Here is a 16,014-nt window from a genome sequence, read left to right on the forward strand (position 1 = left end):
GTGCCAATTGTCTCTTCCTGGACTGATTTTCCAGGAAAACATTCAAACTCCGAAAGTAGGACAAGATTAATCCCGATGGATTCTTGTTCGTGCCCTTGTCTACATGTGTCTAAAATATCTAAATATGAGTTGACTGACCATGAGTCGCTGCCTTTTTGGTAGTGGCAGACATACAGTATGCTACATAGCTATTATTAGCTCCTGCACATTAGCTGTTATTAAGTTACATGCGTCCCTGTGCCAGAGAAGATTTCACACATTTTATATTGAGGCGATGTCTCAGAGAGCATTGTTACTGATCTGCAGGTGATTCTTAGAGGAGGAGGAGGAGAAGGAAGCAGCATGGCACAATCAGGCCAAACTTATGTCATCACAGGTCAGGGCGTGGCTGATACTTTGTTGGTTTTATTTTAATATTACTGATCTGCAATTCTGTCATCTGCACTAAAAATACGAAGCAATCGAATGTGTGATTTCTCCTTGTATATTTTAATTCTTTTTAAATGATGAGAATACCAGCTGAGCTTGACAGATCAAGTTTTACTTCCCATGCAGTCCAATATTATGGACATAAATGAGAAAAAGAGGCAGTTTTTCATGCCTAAACGCATACAGTAGAGTGATATCTAGCATATTAAGATTGGAGGAGGGTTCACTGATTATTTTAATTCTTTTTTCCTTCACATTGTGCAAGCGCATCTTTAGAAATCTTTACAAATGTTTAAACCCAGAGCTCAACTACATAGACGTAACTGGCGGAAATTAACCAAACATTTTAAAACCACACCTTTCAGTATCTTTAAAGTCCAATTTGGTCTCTACTTTTGCTCCTCCATTCATCGTGTAAACTCACTGATCAAAGAGTCCACATAATTTGTTCAAATCTCATTCTGCGTCTGAAAATATACAGACATAAAACAGTGAGAGGTCATCAAAAATCTTTTTCTAAGAGGGAAATATCTGGTTTATAAAATCTGATGCAAGAGGAGAAACCTCTGTGGGCAGGAGATGTGATATATGGAATGAGCCGAGATGAAATCTGATCTAAGCACTTCCAGGAGGGGAGAGAGGTGTATCACATAACCACCACTTTAAAAAAGAGGAAAGGGAGGAGCAGAGAAGATGAAGATGAAGATGGCAGAGGAAAAGAGGAGGGGAAGTTAATGACGGATGCAGTGAATTTATTTTGATACAACACTCGCTCATGTTGCTAATAACACAACATGTGATAATTGCACCTATCTCGTGTTTATAAAAATCGACGGAAGCGCCGCTCTGACTCGCACCTCTGCACTTTTCAGAGCAGAGAGAGTCTGAGAAAGGAAGGAGGAGTAAAGGAGGGTTTAGCAGGGTGAAGCTGAGAGGAAGAGGAAGCAGTTGCTCCTCTGTTTATGGAGTTTCTCTTTTCCTGTCAGGCTCCGTGTCAGTAATGGACAGAGAGTGCTGGAGAAGCTGATGTTGAGGAGACGGGATGAAGAGACAGGGAGGAAATCAGTGGTTCTCCTCTTGTAAGTTACTGGTTCACAGTAGAAGTTAATAAGTAAACCCTAAAAGATGTGAGAATAATGTAATTTCTTATTAATGACATGTTTGAAAAAAGTTACTTGAGGATTCAAGGTCAGGAGTGCTGCTCAGAGGATGTTATGTCCGTTTTTTTCTCCTCCTCTTCAGTCGGTCTTTTTGATTACTTTATTTTGTCTTCTCCGTCAGTACTGTGGCCATTTTGGATTTGACTTCTCTTCGTCTGTTGTTGTAGTGAAATACCTTCCCTTTTTTCACATTATAGCTTTCCAAAAGCAAAAGTGCATTACGTAATTCTTTGCGATCCCCTCCATTTCCTCTGTCGTCTGAAATATTCAGGAATTCTTTCCTCTTTCTGCACTTCATTCTTTGAATGAGCCATATTTTAAGTCCCCTTCTTTCTATTTTGATTTTAGCAAAACCGAAGCTTCAAGCATTCAAAATACCCACTACCACTCAGCTGTTTTGGAGTCTCTCCACTGCTCTCCAACCTGCTATTTTCAGACTCGGTGGGCCTCCCACTCCTGTTCTTGCATAGATATATCTGGAAAAAGACACTGCAAACTTTTGGGTCTTTCTGTCAATCATCTCATCTGTGCCCTTCTCTCTCACATTCTCTGTGAAGCAAAGTCTACAGGATTTTCTTGCCTTCGCTCATAATTTAAGACTCAATTTTATCTTACTGCTGCACTCCCTAGCAGCTCCCAATTCTTCTGAACCAGTGTATATCCTGCATGATTACAGTAGTCATTCTCCTTTCTCTTATTCCATCGCCACCTCTTCCCCCTCTTCCTTTGGTGATTCTATCTGTCACCCAGCTGTTCTTATTGAATCCTTTCTTCTCTCTCTCCTTCTGTGGTTGGTAGGTTGCCATCCAACTCTTCTTTTGAGCTCATTCTGTTCTCATTTCATGTCATTTTCCCTGATCCACTCGTCTTTCTCTTCAGTGCGTTCCTTCATCTCCCTCAGCCTCTGACCATATTTTTTATACTCTTAACGTGTTTGTTTTTCGGGTCACATGTCATCTCCAGCATGGCAGCTTTCCTCTCCGTGTATAATCAGGACGGGAAAGAAGAATGCCTCCTGGTAGGACGGAGGACGATCCCTCCCTCCACTGTCGCCCTCCCTCACCTCACCTCCCCCTCCACTCTCTTGCTCCGCTTCTTCATCTCTCTCTCTGCTTCTTCCCCTGACTTCCCTTCTCCTCACCTCTTCCTCCTGCTCCTCTTCCTCATCTTCATCCCCTTCTCCTTCTAGCACTCCTCTGGTCTCCTCGTTGTTCTGTCTCGAACCTAACCCGAGAAATCCCCCACCACCACCACCACCACCACCTCCCCCTCCCCCTCCTCCCCCACCACCTCCTCCTCCACCATCTTCCCTACTTCCTCCCAGCCCTCCTCCCATGCTTCTTGAGTGAAATAGGTTATTCTGGCGCCCTCCACCAAGTCTCCCTAGAGAGAATCCGCTTCGACTGAGCACCAGTCTTCCTCCTACACCCCCACCTCCCTGCCCTGCTGCCCTGATCCCTGCAACGGTGGCATTTAGGAGGGCTGTGGTTCCCATTGGTGCTCTTAGCCTTGAGGGAAGACTGGAGCTCGATGTGGTCCTCCGGCATCGGGGGCAGCTCTGGAGGAGGTACGCCGAGTTGAACACCACAGGCAGAGCTAGAGGAGGTGGGTTGGTCCCCTGGCTGGGGGTGGTGCATGGAGGCCCAGAGATTGGCGTAGAGACGGTAGGATGTGACACCCCACTTGTGTCCATGTCCATTAGGAGGGCTTCAGAGTAGCTTGGCACCATCTGCTGGTTACAGCGGATGTGCCACTCCAACTCTGTCATGTCCACCGTGTTGACCCGAGAGATGGCTCTGTAACTTGTCCCATTCAGACCAATTCCAATCCCTATTCCTCCCGGGTGGATTCCATTCTCAGTCCCGCCTTCAACTCCATCCCCTCTTCCACCTGGCCCTCCTCCACCACCTCCTCCGCCGCTGTCCTCGTCCTCCCCAAACAGCTTCTCCACATGGTAGTGGACATATGCCGTGCGATATTCTGACACAACCCGTAGCGGCCATGACAGTAGGAAAGCCGAAGCTAGCCAGAACACCCTGTGACGAGAAAACCACGGCTGATGAGCAGGATCTGGGAAAGCCAGGATGTGTTCGCGGAAATCCACATTCTTCAGGTGCATCCCCTCCCTGGCCTCCATGTAGTCGTCAAGCCCCTCGTTCTCCCCAAAGAAGCGTGCGCGCTTGGAATAACAGAAGAAGAATAGAATATATAGCCAGGAAGGCAGGAATTAGCACTGAAACAACTGACAACTGAGAATATTATTTTCGAGGTCAAGGAGCACGTTAGTTTGAAGGTTCACAGTTTAAAAAGTGCATTTTCTTTATTTCTGTCTTCTGTAGCCACCTGCTGTGCCTGCCATAAAGTGCACATTTAAAGGACTCTTTCACAGAGTTTTCATAAACTTTTAAAGTAAATATGAAAAAGTCTGCTGGAGACAGCATTGGTGGCTATAGCTCAGCTTCAGTCATTTCAAATGACAAAAATCAAATGTTGCTCTTAGGAAGTAAGAAGGATGCTGTTTCTGTCTTTGTCTAAAATAAACGACAGATTACGACGTCTTACCTGGGTGAGGTAGGCGGCTTCAGCACGTGCACTGGAGAAGCTGAAGAGCAGGAAGATTTGTTAATAACTCGTATACCCCCCCCCCTCAAAAATAATGATCTTAAGTCCAGTTTCCCCGTCAATGTCTTGGTTTGACCAGTCGTGGTTAGTGTCTAACCTGAAACACTTGGTGAAACGGAGGCGAACAGCAGGGTGCAGTTGCAGGTCTAGCAGCTCCTTTGATACGTCTTTGACACCATAGCGGGCGTAGTCAAACTCTGAACTGGAAGCATGAGTGTTCACCCGCTCATGGTAGACCTGAGGGAGGAAAGAGCATGGATGGAGGGAACAGATGGGAAGTTTTAAAAGGGAAGGATAAAGTTATTGTGACATTTTAACCGCCATATATGTTTCAGCATCAATAAAGCATGGTTACTAAATAGAATATTTTTCTTACTGCACGCAGCTGTTTGCACACAGCACCGCAATATTTCACTATAGGAGAAATTAAGATTTGCATAGCAGTTATTTTAAAAGTTTACAAAAGTACAACTTAAGTTTTTAAGTGTAGCTATTAAATATATAAAAAGAAACGAGTGAGACAAAGTATATGTGTTAGAAGGAGCCCCTCCCTCTCACCTGTGTGGTTGTGTAAGCATCTCCGTTGCGGTATCTTGTCACCTGCCTGGTCCTCCTCACATAATGATAGCTGATGGCCTTCCACCAAATGCAGGGCGTGGCCTGCTGAAGTCTCTGCACACGCTCGTACACTTCCTGTGTCAGCGGATAGTCAATCAAATCAGTTGATAGCACATTTAAATGCGACTTTCTATAGTTGACACAGATTACTGGAAAAATGTATTTTCAGTCGCCACTTTGCTAAACATGACATATTATAAACACACCTATTAAAAATTAGGAGGATGAACAATCTAAAATATGAGGATGCACCAAAGTCTGAGACATTCTTACAATGGTGGTACAAGTAGAAACCATTAAGCTCCTATTGTTTGCATACAGCACAGTTAAGTCTGTACAATCTATTGCAAGTCAGGCTCTGCCACAGTTTGTTTATGGTGTTAAGGTTTCGTTCACTTTTCAGAGCTGTATGCACTAGCATAAAATACATATTTTGTTTTTGGCAGTGGCAGATGAGATGAACAGTGAGCACTTTTTTGGACAGAACAGAGCAGAACAGAACAGGCAAAAGATATAATGATGGCCCAGGACAGCTCATTTCCATATGACTGGGCAAATGATTTTTGATTTTTCACAGTCTCCAGCAGAAAATTAAAAAAGTAAAACAATGCTGTCTCTTTGTGAAATGCCAAAATTTTGACTAAACTGTGCGAGACTGTTTAAGATTCTAATCCTCCTCTAGCAGAAACAGCCTGTGCAGACATTAAATACAACATAATTTTGTTTATTTAACCTTTTTGTAGACGCTTTGCAGATACTGTCACACTGAACAAGTTCCAATGACTAAACAGATTCTGCTGTGTGGCACGAGGTCACAGACCTTTTGCAAGACTCCCACTGAAACAGTAAACTGCAAAGCCTACTGGGTGTTGGCTTTAAGAGGCTTTTCAAGCTATTAGACTCTATTGCTCAGTGTTAAATTCAATGCTACAGAAGGTTTACGCACATACCTGGAATTCAGCATGAGCCAACATTGCCGTCTTGGAGAAGCAGTGCCAACACTCCACTAAGTAAACCACATAAAGCATTGCCAGGAAGGCCAGGGGGATGTAGACATAGCCACTAGAGCACGGACTCTCCAAGTGCAGGACGTCATTATGGTATGCTGCCGAGGTGGCATCGTTGTCAGCACCGAGAGGTATGGAGGAGGAGCTGAGAACGGGTACACGACAGAGAGCGCACCAGGCGAGCGTGGCAAAGCAGCCGTACATGAGGAGGGTCAGGAGGAGGCACTTCCAGTGGGACTCCCGACACAGAGAGGAGGCCAGAGACTGTTGGACTGGCCGCTGCTGTGGGGACGCAAAGAGAGGAGACAAAAGTGTTAGGGTGTTGTTGATCGCCCACTGAGGGAGAAATTTAGCCTGCACTGAAAAGTAGTAAATGTACTGCCAGTGAGAAATGTTAAAAGACTGGAAAATGTTTGCCTAATCCGAGGACTGACATCTGCGGGTCATAGACACATACGCACACACACAACCACACACACACACCGGAATGTGCAACAAAGCTGCTCCTTTTAAATTAAATATCAGTGAGTTTGCTCACATTCATGATCAAATGGAGTTGTTTGTGGGACTGAGAGACGGCCACCAGGGAAGGCTCATTTACCTGTCCCTCAGTGAACAAGTGACATTGTCTAAATAGCAATCTGCGAAAGGACTGCTATTTAGAGTGTGTGCACACTTGTCTTTTAAAGCCAGTGGCAGGTGACACTGATTGGTTAATTTATGTTGTGCCCGAAACTCCTGTGATTAAACTTTTAGTTACTTCAGAGACTGAATAAAACCTGCGCCGTTCACCTCACTTTGCACCTAGATTATCAAGGAATCAAGGCCTTTTGTTTGTCCTTTACCACACCGGGTTGCACAACAAAACACAAGTTTGCAGTTCTGTCCATGTTACTTACACAGAACATATACTTAACGAAATTTGGGACAGAACAGGATAAAATGAATAAAACAGAGCAATAAATACACTTATTTCCAGATACACATATACACCCAGGAAATAACTGCATCTGGGTGAATATAAACAGCAACAACATGATGGTGATAATAATATTATTAATTACAAAAATGACAATTCATTGAAGGACTTTTTAAGCAGGTACATTTTGAGTGCTTCAAGGATCGCGTGTGCTGTTGTTTCTTTCAATCACACTTGAAATTCTCCTTACTACCGAAGTTTTGTTTTGAGATCTTAATGCTACGATTAAACATATTTCACAGTCGGCCTTTTGAGCTAATCCCATCCTGTCCAAATGACAAGCTGTTTTAACAGTAAACATGAAACAGTAGCCACAAATCCGATGAAACCAAACTTGCGTGTTCTCATGTGGATATCCTGCATTATTATTATTTAACACTGTGAAGCATCTTGTATTATTCATTATAATACCGGATGCTTCGCAATGTTTAATAATCCAGGTGAAAATAATGGCAGCCATGGTGATAATAGAAAATGTTCATCAAAGAAGCCACACAGATTTTATGTACCTGGTGACCCTCCTGTGAGATTTTAATAATTGCAATTCCTTCCTGTTTGGTAAACAGTGTCGCATTTCAGAGCAAGTGTGTAAGCTAACTGAGGTCTCGACCGAAGGAACACATTACGCCATCCCTTACCCATCATATGATAAGTGCTGCATATTGGACGCACACACACACACAGTTTATGCCTCTCTCTAAGTGCACACTTTCACATAGCCTCACTTGCACTGTGAAGACATATTACAGTGCACTCAAACACACACACGCGCATTAGATACACAGACATAGATGGTCTAATGTGCCCCTCTTCTCTCTCGTCGTCGTCTCTCTCTATCCACGCACACACCGACACGCACGTTCTCACAATTGTAATGCAGCCAGCAGAGAGTATGTGAATAATTCAGATGAGAACGATGCTTCTGGACTGTTCTCTGGCTAACTGACTCCACTCCGACATCAGCAGCGTATCATTGCTGTTGCGATTCGTGCGTGTGTGTGAATGGTGGTGGTGATGGTGGTGGTGGCGCAGAGAGACGGAGGGTCGTGCCAGAGAGAAAAGACCTTGTGTATGTTGTATGTCGCAGAAGCATACAGAGGACAGTCAAACACTGTTCACACACACACACTTGCCGTTTCATGTGTCTCCGTTTCATTACCCTCCGCCTCGTGCTGAATGCGACAAGGCAAAAGAGCAAAAAGCAGATGACAGAATAAAAAAAAAAAAAAGATGGGATGACACCAGTGTCCTCTCCTCCTCTCAGCCAAGTCTGCCTGTCCTGTCAGCACCACCCGCCCCCCTTATCGCTCACTCCTTCAATGCAGCCACAATTTGCTATCCACTAGCATATTTGGCTTGTTGCCCCCCCCCCCATGTCTCTACTCTATGTCAAGGGCAAGTGCTGAAAGACAGAGTGAAGGGGACCTACGCTCCACCAGTCCAACATCTCTCTGCAAAGGCTCTAAAAAACATCCACCTGCACACTTAGGCATCCAAAAATAGGTGAGACACTTCAAACACAGAAATTATCATTGGCGCCAGTTCAATATCATACTGTTTGCTTTCTGTCTGCCTTTTCTGTCCACATCCTCCTTCCTTTCCTTATGTAATCTTTTTTTTTTCCCTCTCCTTCCCCGAATCTTCCCTCCCACCTCCTAAGCATTTACTCTCCAATCGCAACCAAAGTCTCTCCTCCACTACATCCTCACCCGCATGTCTCCTCTCTGTTACATCCTCTCTGAAAGTCTGTCTCTAAGTGGATTGATTGGGCTAAAAGAGTATGGTGGAGGGAGGGGGGGGGGGGATGAGGAGCGTGAGAGACGGAGAAACGGTCATGAACTTTTCATGAATGCAAGTATGAAAGGATGCAAAAGGGGGGAGGGGGGCAGATGAGAGGAGGGAGGCAGCAGTGCCAGACTGCACCTCTCTCCAGGGAAGTTCACTGCCAAAATCCATCCTCCCCGTTCTCCTCCTGCCCTTCCTCTCTCATTTCGTCTTTCTGGCTTCAATTCTCTCCTGTCTTTTTCCTCTTACTCTATGCATATAAACGCTGCCAGAAAAAGAGCATATTCTAGCAGTGAAAAAAATAACCTTTATAAATCTCGGCTGTGATTTTTGCCAAGTCTCTGTAGCCAGTGTGTGGCCAGTTAGGGGAAAATCATCCTCAACACAGGAGTCAAATTATACCTTTGCACATTTATGCCAGTCATTATTTTTCAGTGTGAGCAGTTCAGTTTCCCAAAGGCAAAGTCCAAACCTGCTAGAATGTTTCATCACTGAGAGACAGAGCCTGGAGATGCTTTTCACCCAGTCAACCAGGGATTGACTAGTTAAAGACATGAGTGGTGCAATGGGAAATACAAGTGTCTTCTCCACTGTCAACTCTAAATAGTGCTGGCATTTTACAGTAATGGTACTTTGGAAGATATGAGACTGATTATCACATCGTAGCTAATAAAGGGTGAAGCCCCACACTGAGTAAAAATGCAGACAAACAGCATAATTGTATGCTGTAGTATACAACAATCTGAGCTGCTTTGTTGAAGGGGCCAAATCTCTATCATGGATGTAATTATTGTTCTTAGGATTGCCATTTTTTCATCCACATACCAATTCCAAACAGCTCAACTCAGGGCATTTGCTGAAAAAAAAAAAAAACAACAAACCCAAAAAACAAAACCACAAATCAATACCAGTCTTCTTTTTCTCCAAATTTCAGCACTTTGTGGAATTTGCTGCTTCATAAGATACTGGCACCAATAATGATCCACCTAATCAGATCTGTGCATCCCTAAAGATTCTCCATTAGTGCAAAATGTATGAGAAAGTAAAATCTCTTGACAGATTTTAACTTAGGTGAACTCTGAAGCATCAGCAGAGGGCCACAACTAAGTGGCATTGCATTATGAAAAACGTTTCTTGTACAGGTTACCCGACTAGAAGTCAGTCAGATGATTTGCTATAGCAGGAGGAGAGCATCTTTTCCATAGAGAAAAGACCTCAGTGGCTTTATTTACTCGTCTTTCAATGAAGCAATATTGATATAACTTGCTAACAGCAATGCCATTGCCTCTTTTAAATGAAAAGTTGCTTCTCTCTCGTAGCTGCCAGTAATTCCTTACAGGACGCGGACTGATCACAAGAATACAGCCTGAAGCTTGGCAAGATAGATTCTCCTGAAACCTAACAAGGTAACTCCACTCTCTCGTGACCACCTCAATCTCAGAATCTGCGTGCCTGTCAAGCTGAATTCTGATCCCAATGTAAGACAGGTGAACTGAGTTAGGGAACTAGTGACCGGTAATGATGCAAGTAGTTTCTGGTGAACACAGCACATCCTGGTCCAACACTGGCGCAGATTTTTGGTTGTGTCATGATCCTCTTTCAGTCTCAGCCACCTCTGCTGAGCCTTTGCTCTTGTGTCAGGCTGGAATGGATCAAAGGCAAAGCTCGCTCTCCCTGAAATCATTATGAAAAGAAACCTATATAACCTAGTCTGAAAGGGTGTCAGCTTTCGTTTTTTTCATACTGAAAGTTTGGTATGTCCTCCTTGCAGGCTCTTTTGAAGACAGCTGATGCAGGCAGAGTGGTCCTAACATGAAAGGTTCTTCATTATTGACTTCAGAAATCAGAAATTCAGAAACCAAGCATTAAAGAAATATCTGACATATGTTTGCTGTGCTGAAAATGCTAATACTTTGAAATACTGATATTGTGTGTGTGTGTGTGTGTGTGTGTGTATATATATAGATAAATATTCCTTAGCCTCCAAATGACAGGGCTTTTTCATTAATAGGATTTGTTTCAGCCAGTAAACGTCCCTGAATTCAATCAGTGTCCTGCAATCTGGTCTGGAAGTGTTTGCTGTAATATAGAGCTGTGTGTCATATTTAGTCTTTGTATTTATGTGCACACAGGTCAAACTGGAATCTTTTATAACTCTATCGCACTCAACCTAACACATCATGCTTCAGTGGTAGAACTACAGGGCCACACATTCTGTGTGTAAGGCACTTTTCTATGATTGTGTTCAGGGGTTAGGGGCTTGTATTAGATTGCATTATATTGTGAGTGAATGCACGAATAATAAATGAGATGCCTTTTTAATCTATCCCAACTAAAAAAAAAAAGAAACTGAATATGGCAGACTTTTGGTATGTAGATTTTTCATAAAGGTGATGTAATGATTCCAAGAAGATGGCATCTATCATAAGCACTTCCAATATCCAATTACCTCCATTTAAACACTACCTAATTAAAGAAAAGAATCAATGTTTTATTTCAACAAACCTCTCCATGTTTTGCTATTGCTTCCTCTGTGTCTCTGCTCATACTGAGTCAGCTGGTTAGGTGTGACTGGAGCATCTATAATTAGCAATCCCAGCATGTGGGTGGCAAAAGAAGTGAGGACAGGAAAAAGTGTTGTTGAAGCCTGCAGTACACTGTTAAAAAATAATCAACACAAGTGGGAAGAGTCATTCAAGATGTCAGGTTTCCACTAGCTATGCTGCAACAGCAACTAAATCGTTAGCACTTGGAGTGTATGCGTGTATGAGTGTAAGGTGTAGGTCATCTATTTATAAATGAAATATTATTGAAAGTAATATAAGAATGAAATAAATAAATAAATCAAGAGCCAGGAACTGGAGCGATATTTAATTCAAGTATGTGAAAACAAACCAAATTTTATACTGATATTTAATGTTACTTTCAGGAAAGCATCCATTTGACAGCAGCCGAAAGTGCAATCTGCTACTAACGCTAGATAAGCGGACTGATATTCTGCAACAAGTGTCATTACCAGCGCTCATGAAATATCTGCCATCCAGTCAAACATGTCTACTGTCAAGAACTTGTTTTGAGATAATTTATGTTGCCTTGTTGATAGAGGCAAAACACTGCTTAGACCTGTTTTAAAGAAGAAATCTGCTGAAAGTCTCATATCACCTTCTCCTCTTAAGTGATTCACATCCTGTCCCATGAAACACAAATTTTCTATCAGTAAAGCTAATGGCTGTTCTACACCTTTGTTGATCTTTTTATTGCAGCCAGCCTCCACGCTGCATTTGATTCTCCATTAGTGTCAGTGAGCTCACCTTTGTGTGTATGCATCCCTTTATTTCAGGTTCACATCATGCTATAGAAAATGACATTTTTTTCGCTCAGAATTAAGCCTCTTCCTTTCTATTTATTATTGTTGGGGAAACAGGGTTGGATTCCTGTTTGTGTGACCGAGTGGTGGGGATTTTTTGTCGTTTTTAGCTATAGTGCTCATCATATTGTATTTTTCTAATGTTAAACATGACATGCATAAAGTTGATGTTACCTCAGTGAGGGTGTCAACCATGGCATCAAAATTACTAGTAACGTACTGTATGCGCTTTGGCCTACCACCAGCTTCTTTAAAGGATAAGTCCAGCAATTACTGTTTTATTTCCAAACCAATTTCTGCCTTTCTGTAAATCCTTAAGAATTGGCAATGGATAAGGACTTTGACAAACTTCCTGCACTCTGTGGACAGCTGCGGACTTGCGAGACATCTTTAGTGATCTTTCCCCTAACCATAACCAAGGACATTTGGCACCCAAAGCTAACCATTTCAGGAGGGCGTCAAACAGTAGGCGAGTCTCTTAGCTACTGTGAGTCTGCAGAAAGACCTACAGGTGAGTAGTGGAAATCTCACAACAGCGAGAAGAGCTCATGTGTTTGCAATTGTTGGCTGGAAAAACAAGCAAAAGGCGTGACACCGTTTACCGAGAATAGGAACAGGCACTGGGAATACGGCACAGCGGTGCAAGAGGTGAGATTTTGTTCACTGGAGCATGTGCACCCTTGTATCCTTGTGGACATGGGCAGGTGATGGCATTTACATCCTCTGGCCAATTCATGGACACGCAGAAAGTGGAAAGTAAAAAACGAGACTACATCATCCTTCATCTTTACATCTTCACAGTTTCACACAACAGAAGGTGTTTTTCACTACAGGCATATTATTTCTGTCAGAATGAGGCCTACATTTATTTTCCTTCCTCTATAAGCAGCAGTTTTATTTTTCTTCACTCTGATTTTTGTTCTCATTCTTATGTTGAAACTTTCATCATGCCACACATGGCTCTCTCCCTCACACGCACACTTTGAATTTGTTTTTTCCTCCCTCTGCCTGTGCAGTTTGCCATGTGGTGGAGGGCAGTTTTGTCACTTATCAATGAAACTTGGTTTGAAGCTCCAGACCTCTATGGAAACACATTAGAATCACAGCTGTATGAAAATTAGATTGCATGGAGACGTCAAAACATGTAATATTAATATCAGCTGTGCGGCTCTAATTAATTTGTGATAATGCTTGTGTGAGTGTGCATGTGTTATCATGTGGACCAGGCAAGCGAATTAAGTTAAGCAAGGTGACATTTTAGAGAGGAAACTGAATAACAAAGCTGTAAACTCCACAATCGTGAAATGTAAAACGGGAAGTGGGGAGGATGAGAGAGAGTAATGGAGGCAGACAACAGAAGAAGACCAAACTCACTGTAATACATTGCACTGTCTGCACTGCAGGCATGGACACAGACAGGCGAGTGGTGGAATGAAGTGAAAGGCATCATTTAACAGCCTTAATACTCTACATATATTATGTGCTAAGAGTAAGCCAACTGCCAAATGCTTAATTCTGTCAGTTTTATTAGCCATTTCTTAGTTCAGCCAGGGTTATATGTTATAAACTGTAATTGGACACTTCAGATCTAAAATTCTTAGTATCACTTACAGCCTTAAAGGAAAAGTGAGTTTCATGCATCAAAGCCACTCAATTAATTAAGCAATTAATCGACTATTTAATCGACAGAGAATGCCGTATTTAAGTGCCTCGGTGATTTGCATATTTCAAATTTTAAAACGTGAAGTGTCGTAGCTTTTTGCGGCTTAGAGAAATTGTGATGGCTGTTTTCTGACCTTTTATCAGAATCAGAATTGACTTTCTTGCCATTGTAAGTGAAGAGGTTTCACATTACTAGGAATTTGTCTTGGTGATTGGTGCATACATAGAACGTAACGAGTAACATATAATAGTAGAATAAAATAGAATAAGGTAAAACAAAATAAAATAAGTAAAATAAATATGGTTCTGGAGGTAGTACAAAAGTGAGGTAGTGCAGGGTGGAAGTATAGTGCATTATTATTATTAAGAAATGAAAATATCGGAAATAACTATGATTAGAAGACAATGAAAATAAGAGTTAGGCGGAGCCCTAGAGCTCATATTTAGAAAGTGTGATCAAGTTAATCAGCCGGTATCGAGTTCAGTCACACCTGTCCAGGAAGTGACATTACAAGAAAGCCCACCTTTCTGCTCAGACTAAGAAATAAATTCCTCTGGTATAGAAATTAGTAATTTCTTCCTTGGCACTACATTGCCTTCCTTATACACCGTTATACTACTTACATACACAGCTCTTGCTTGTGCTGTAAAGTTACACACAGCCACCATGTTAAGTAGTGCAGCTGAGAATGGTGAAGAGTTGCTCACATCTATTGATGTTTTGTGGGGTTTTTTTTTTTTTTTTTTTGGTCGTGACTGACTTGTTTTGTCATGTGGTTCTTTTATTATAGATGATAACATATGTGAATAAATGTTTGCCAAGTATTAGGGCAGTATCGGAGGATTAAAGACGTGTGTGTGAGACAGTGTGGTGGTGGTGCAGATTCATAGCTTTATAGCCTACTGTAAGTGTAGACTTACGCCTTAGAACACGATCCCATTTACCTGAGTAAGGACTTTCATTGTAATGGTTCAGGAAATGGAAGAGGTCTTAGATGTTCTGCTGGGGAGGACGGTGCTATCAGCGAGGAGGTCGGTGTATTATCAAGAGGTTGAAAAGCTTTTAAGAAAACACAGTGCTACAAATTCACTGTAAAACACTGTTGGTGAAAATAACTACTTGGATGTACTATTCCTTGTTTTTCCTATTCATATTATGTGTCAGAGTAATTTGGGCTGAAAGGTTTTGCTAAACTGTGATGTCACCCTCTAGTGTATTTCAGTGGTGTCAGCTACTAGATGGACATACTCTACTGTAGTGAAAACGACTAAAGCAGCTCCCGTAGGAGTAACACATCATACAACGTTTCCAGACGTATCACATCACTACTTCGGCTTTTTGAGTTCCCTCCTCTCTCTCTGTCTGTTTACCTGAACCACTGCCTCAACCTCATTCATGCTAAATCCAAGGTCCTGCTCCGTGTCCTTGTTCTAGTCCAAGACATGAAGGACTTCACAGAAAAACGTGACTTCTTCTGCATGTTTTGTCAACGAAAGCCCGTAAGTCCATACATGACGTAGAAATGACGGGTTGTTTGGAAACGACCAGCAATGACCCAAACATACAAGGTAGTAACTGAAGGGGCAAAATATGCGCAACTTTTACGATAATTGGACTCTATGTACGCATTAAGAGTGGCGTACTCGTAAAGAGAGACAAATATAGAAAATGTCCTTCCTTACCTGCTCTCGCCCTGACCCTTCCTCCAAAATGGGCTCTTCTGCGGTGGCCGTCTCCTCCTCCGTCTGCATTTTCTATCTTGCCACTCCTTCCTTCCTCAGAACCGGGCACAGGCAGCTCCCACCCCGGTAACGTCCGAAGGCTGGGACCTCCCCGGCGGAGCAGCAAGCTCGGTCACCCCATCCGCCGCAAGTCGGTATCCAATTTCACGATGGCGGGGCCTGCGGCAAATAAGCATCATCTACTCCTGATGTCGGTACCCCCCCGCCCGTCGTCTTCTTGTGTTATTCTTCTCCCGCCGACCCGCTCAGTGTCTCTCCTCTACCCGCTCCATCCTTCGCCTCTCCGGTCAAAGCAAAACGCGAGTACGCATCGAAAGTCAAAGCCCGTCGCCCTTCCAGTCAAACCGTTCTCTCTGCTTCTGCCTCTCGAGCTCAGTTGTGAGTGTGAGTATGTGCACGTGTGCGCGCGTGACCGAGAGTACAGGAGAGCCAACCGGAACCGAGGATTCCACAAGCTGCAGCAAAGGCAGACGATCGGGACCACAACGCGCGGCTTAGGTTCGTGCGACTAACGTGGAAGATAATTAGCCATCGTCATCCAAACAATGCCCGCGAGGGCCATCATTCAACTTTGTTTCTCCATGTTTGCATCTCGCATCGGGTCTCCGTTGACGTCACAGACCCCCCCCCCCCCCCCCCCCC

At 43.1% G+C, this 16,014-nt stretch overlaps 1 protein-coding gene across 1 annotated transcript; it reads right to left on the reverse strand.

Annotated features, from left to right (window-relative positions):
- Positions 1-1,136: 1,136 nt before the first annotated feature.
- Positions 1,137-15,980, reverse strand: LOC124054461 (transmembrane protein 151A). The gene is made up of 6 exons (XM_046380480.1): positions 15,313-15,980; positions 5,780-6,118; positions 4,770-4,904; positions 4,309-4,448; positions 4,152-4,191; positions 1,137-3,768 (listed from the first exon to the last, which is right to left on the reverse strand). The coding sequence occupies exons 1-6, from the start codon at positions 15,379-15,381 to the stop codon at positions 2,536-2,538; spliced, it is 1,956 nt and encodes a 651-aa protein (XP_046236436.1). The 5' UTR covers positions 15,382-15,980; the 3' UTR covers positions 1,137-2,535.
- Positions 15,981-16,014: the final 34 nt, after the last annotated feature.

Source organism: Scatophagus argus, chromosome 23, assembly GCF_020382885.2.
Source record: "Scatophagus argus isolate fScaArg1 chromosome 23, fScaArg1.pri, whole genome shotgun sequence".
NCBI lineage: Eukaryota > Metazoa > Chordata > Actinopteri > Scatophagidae > Scatophagus > Scatophagus argus.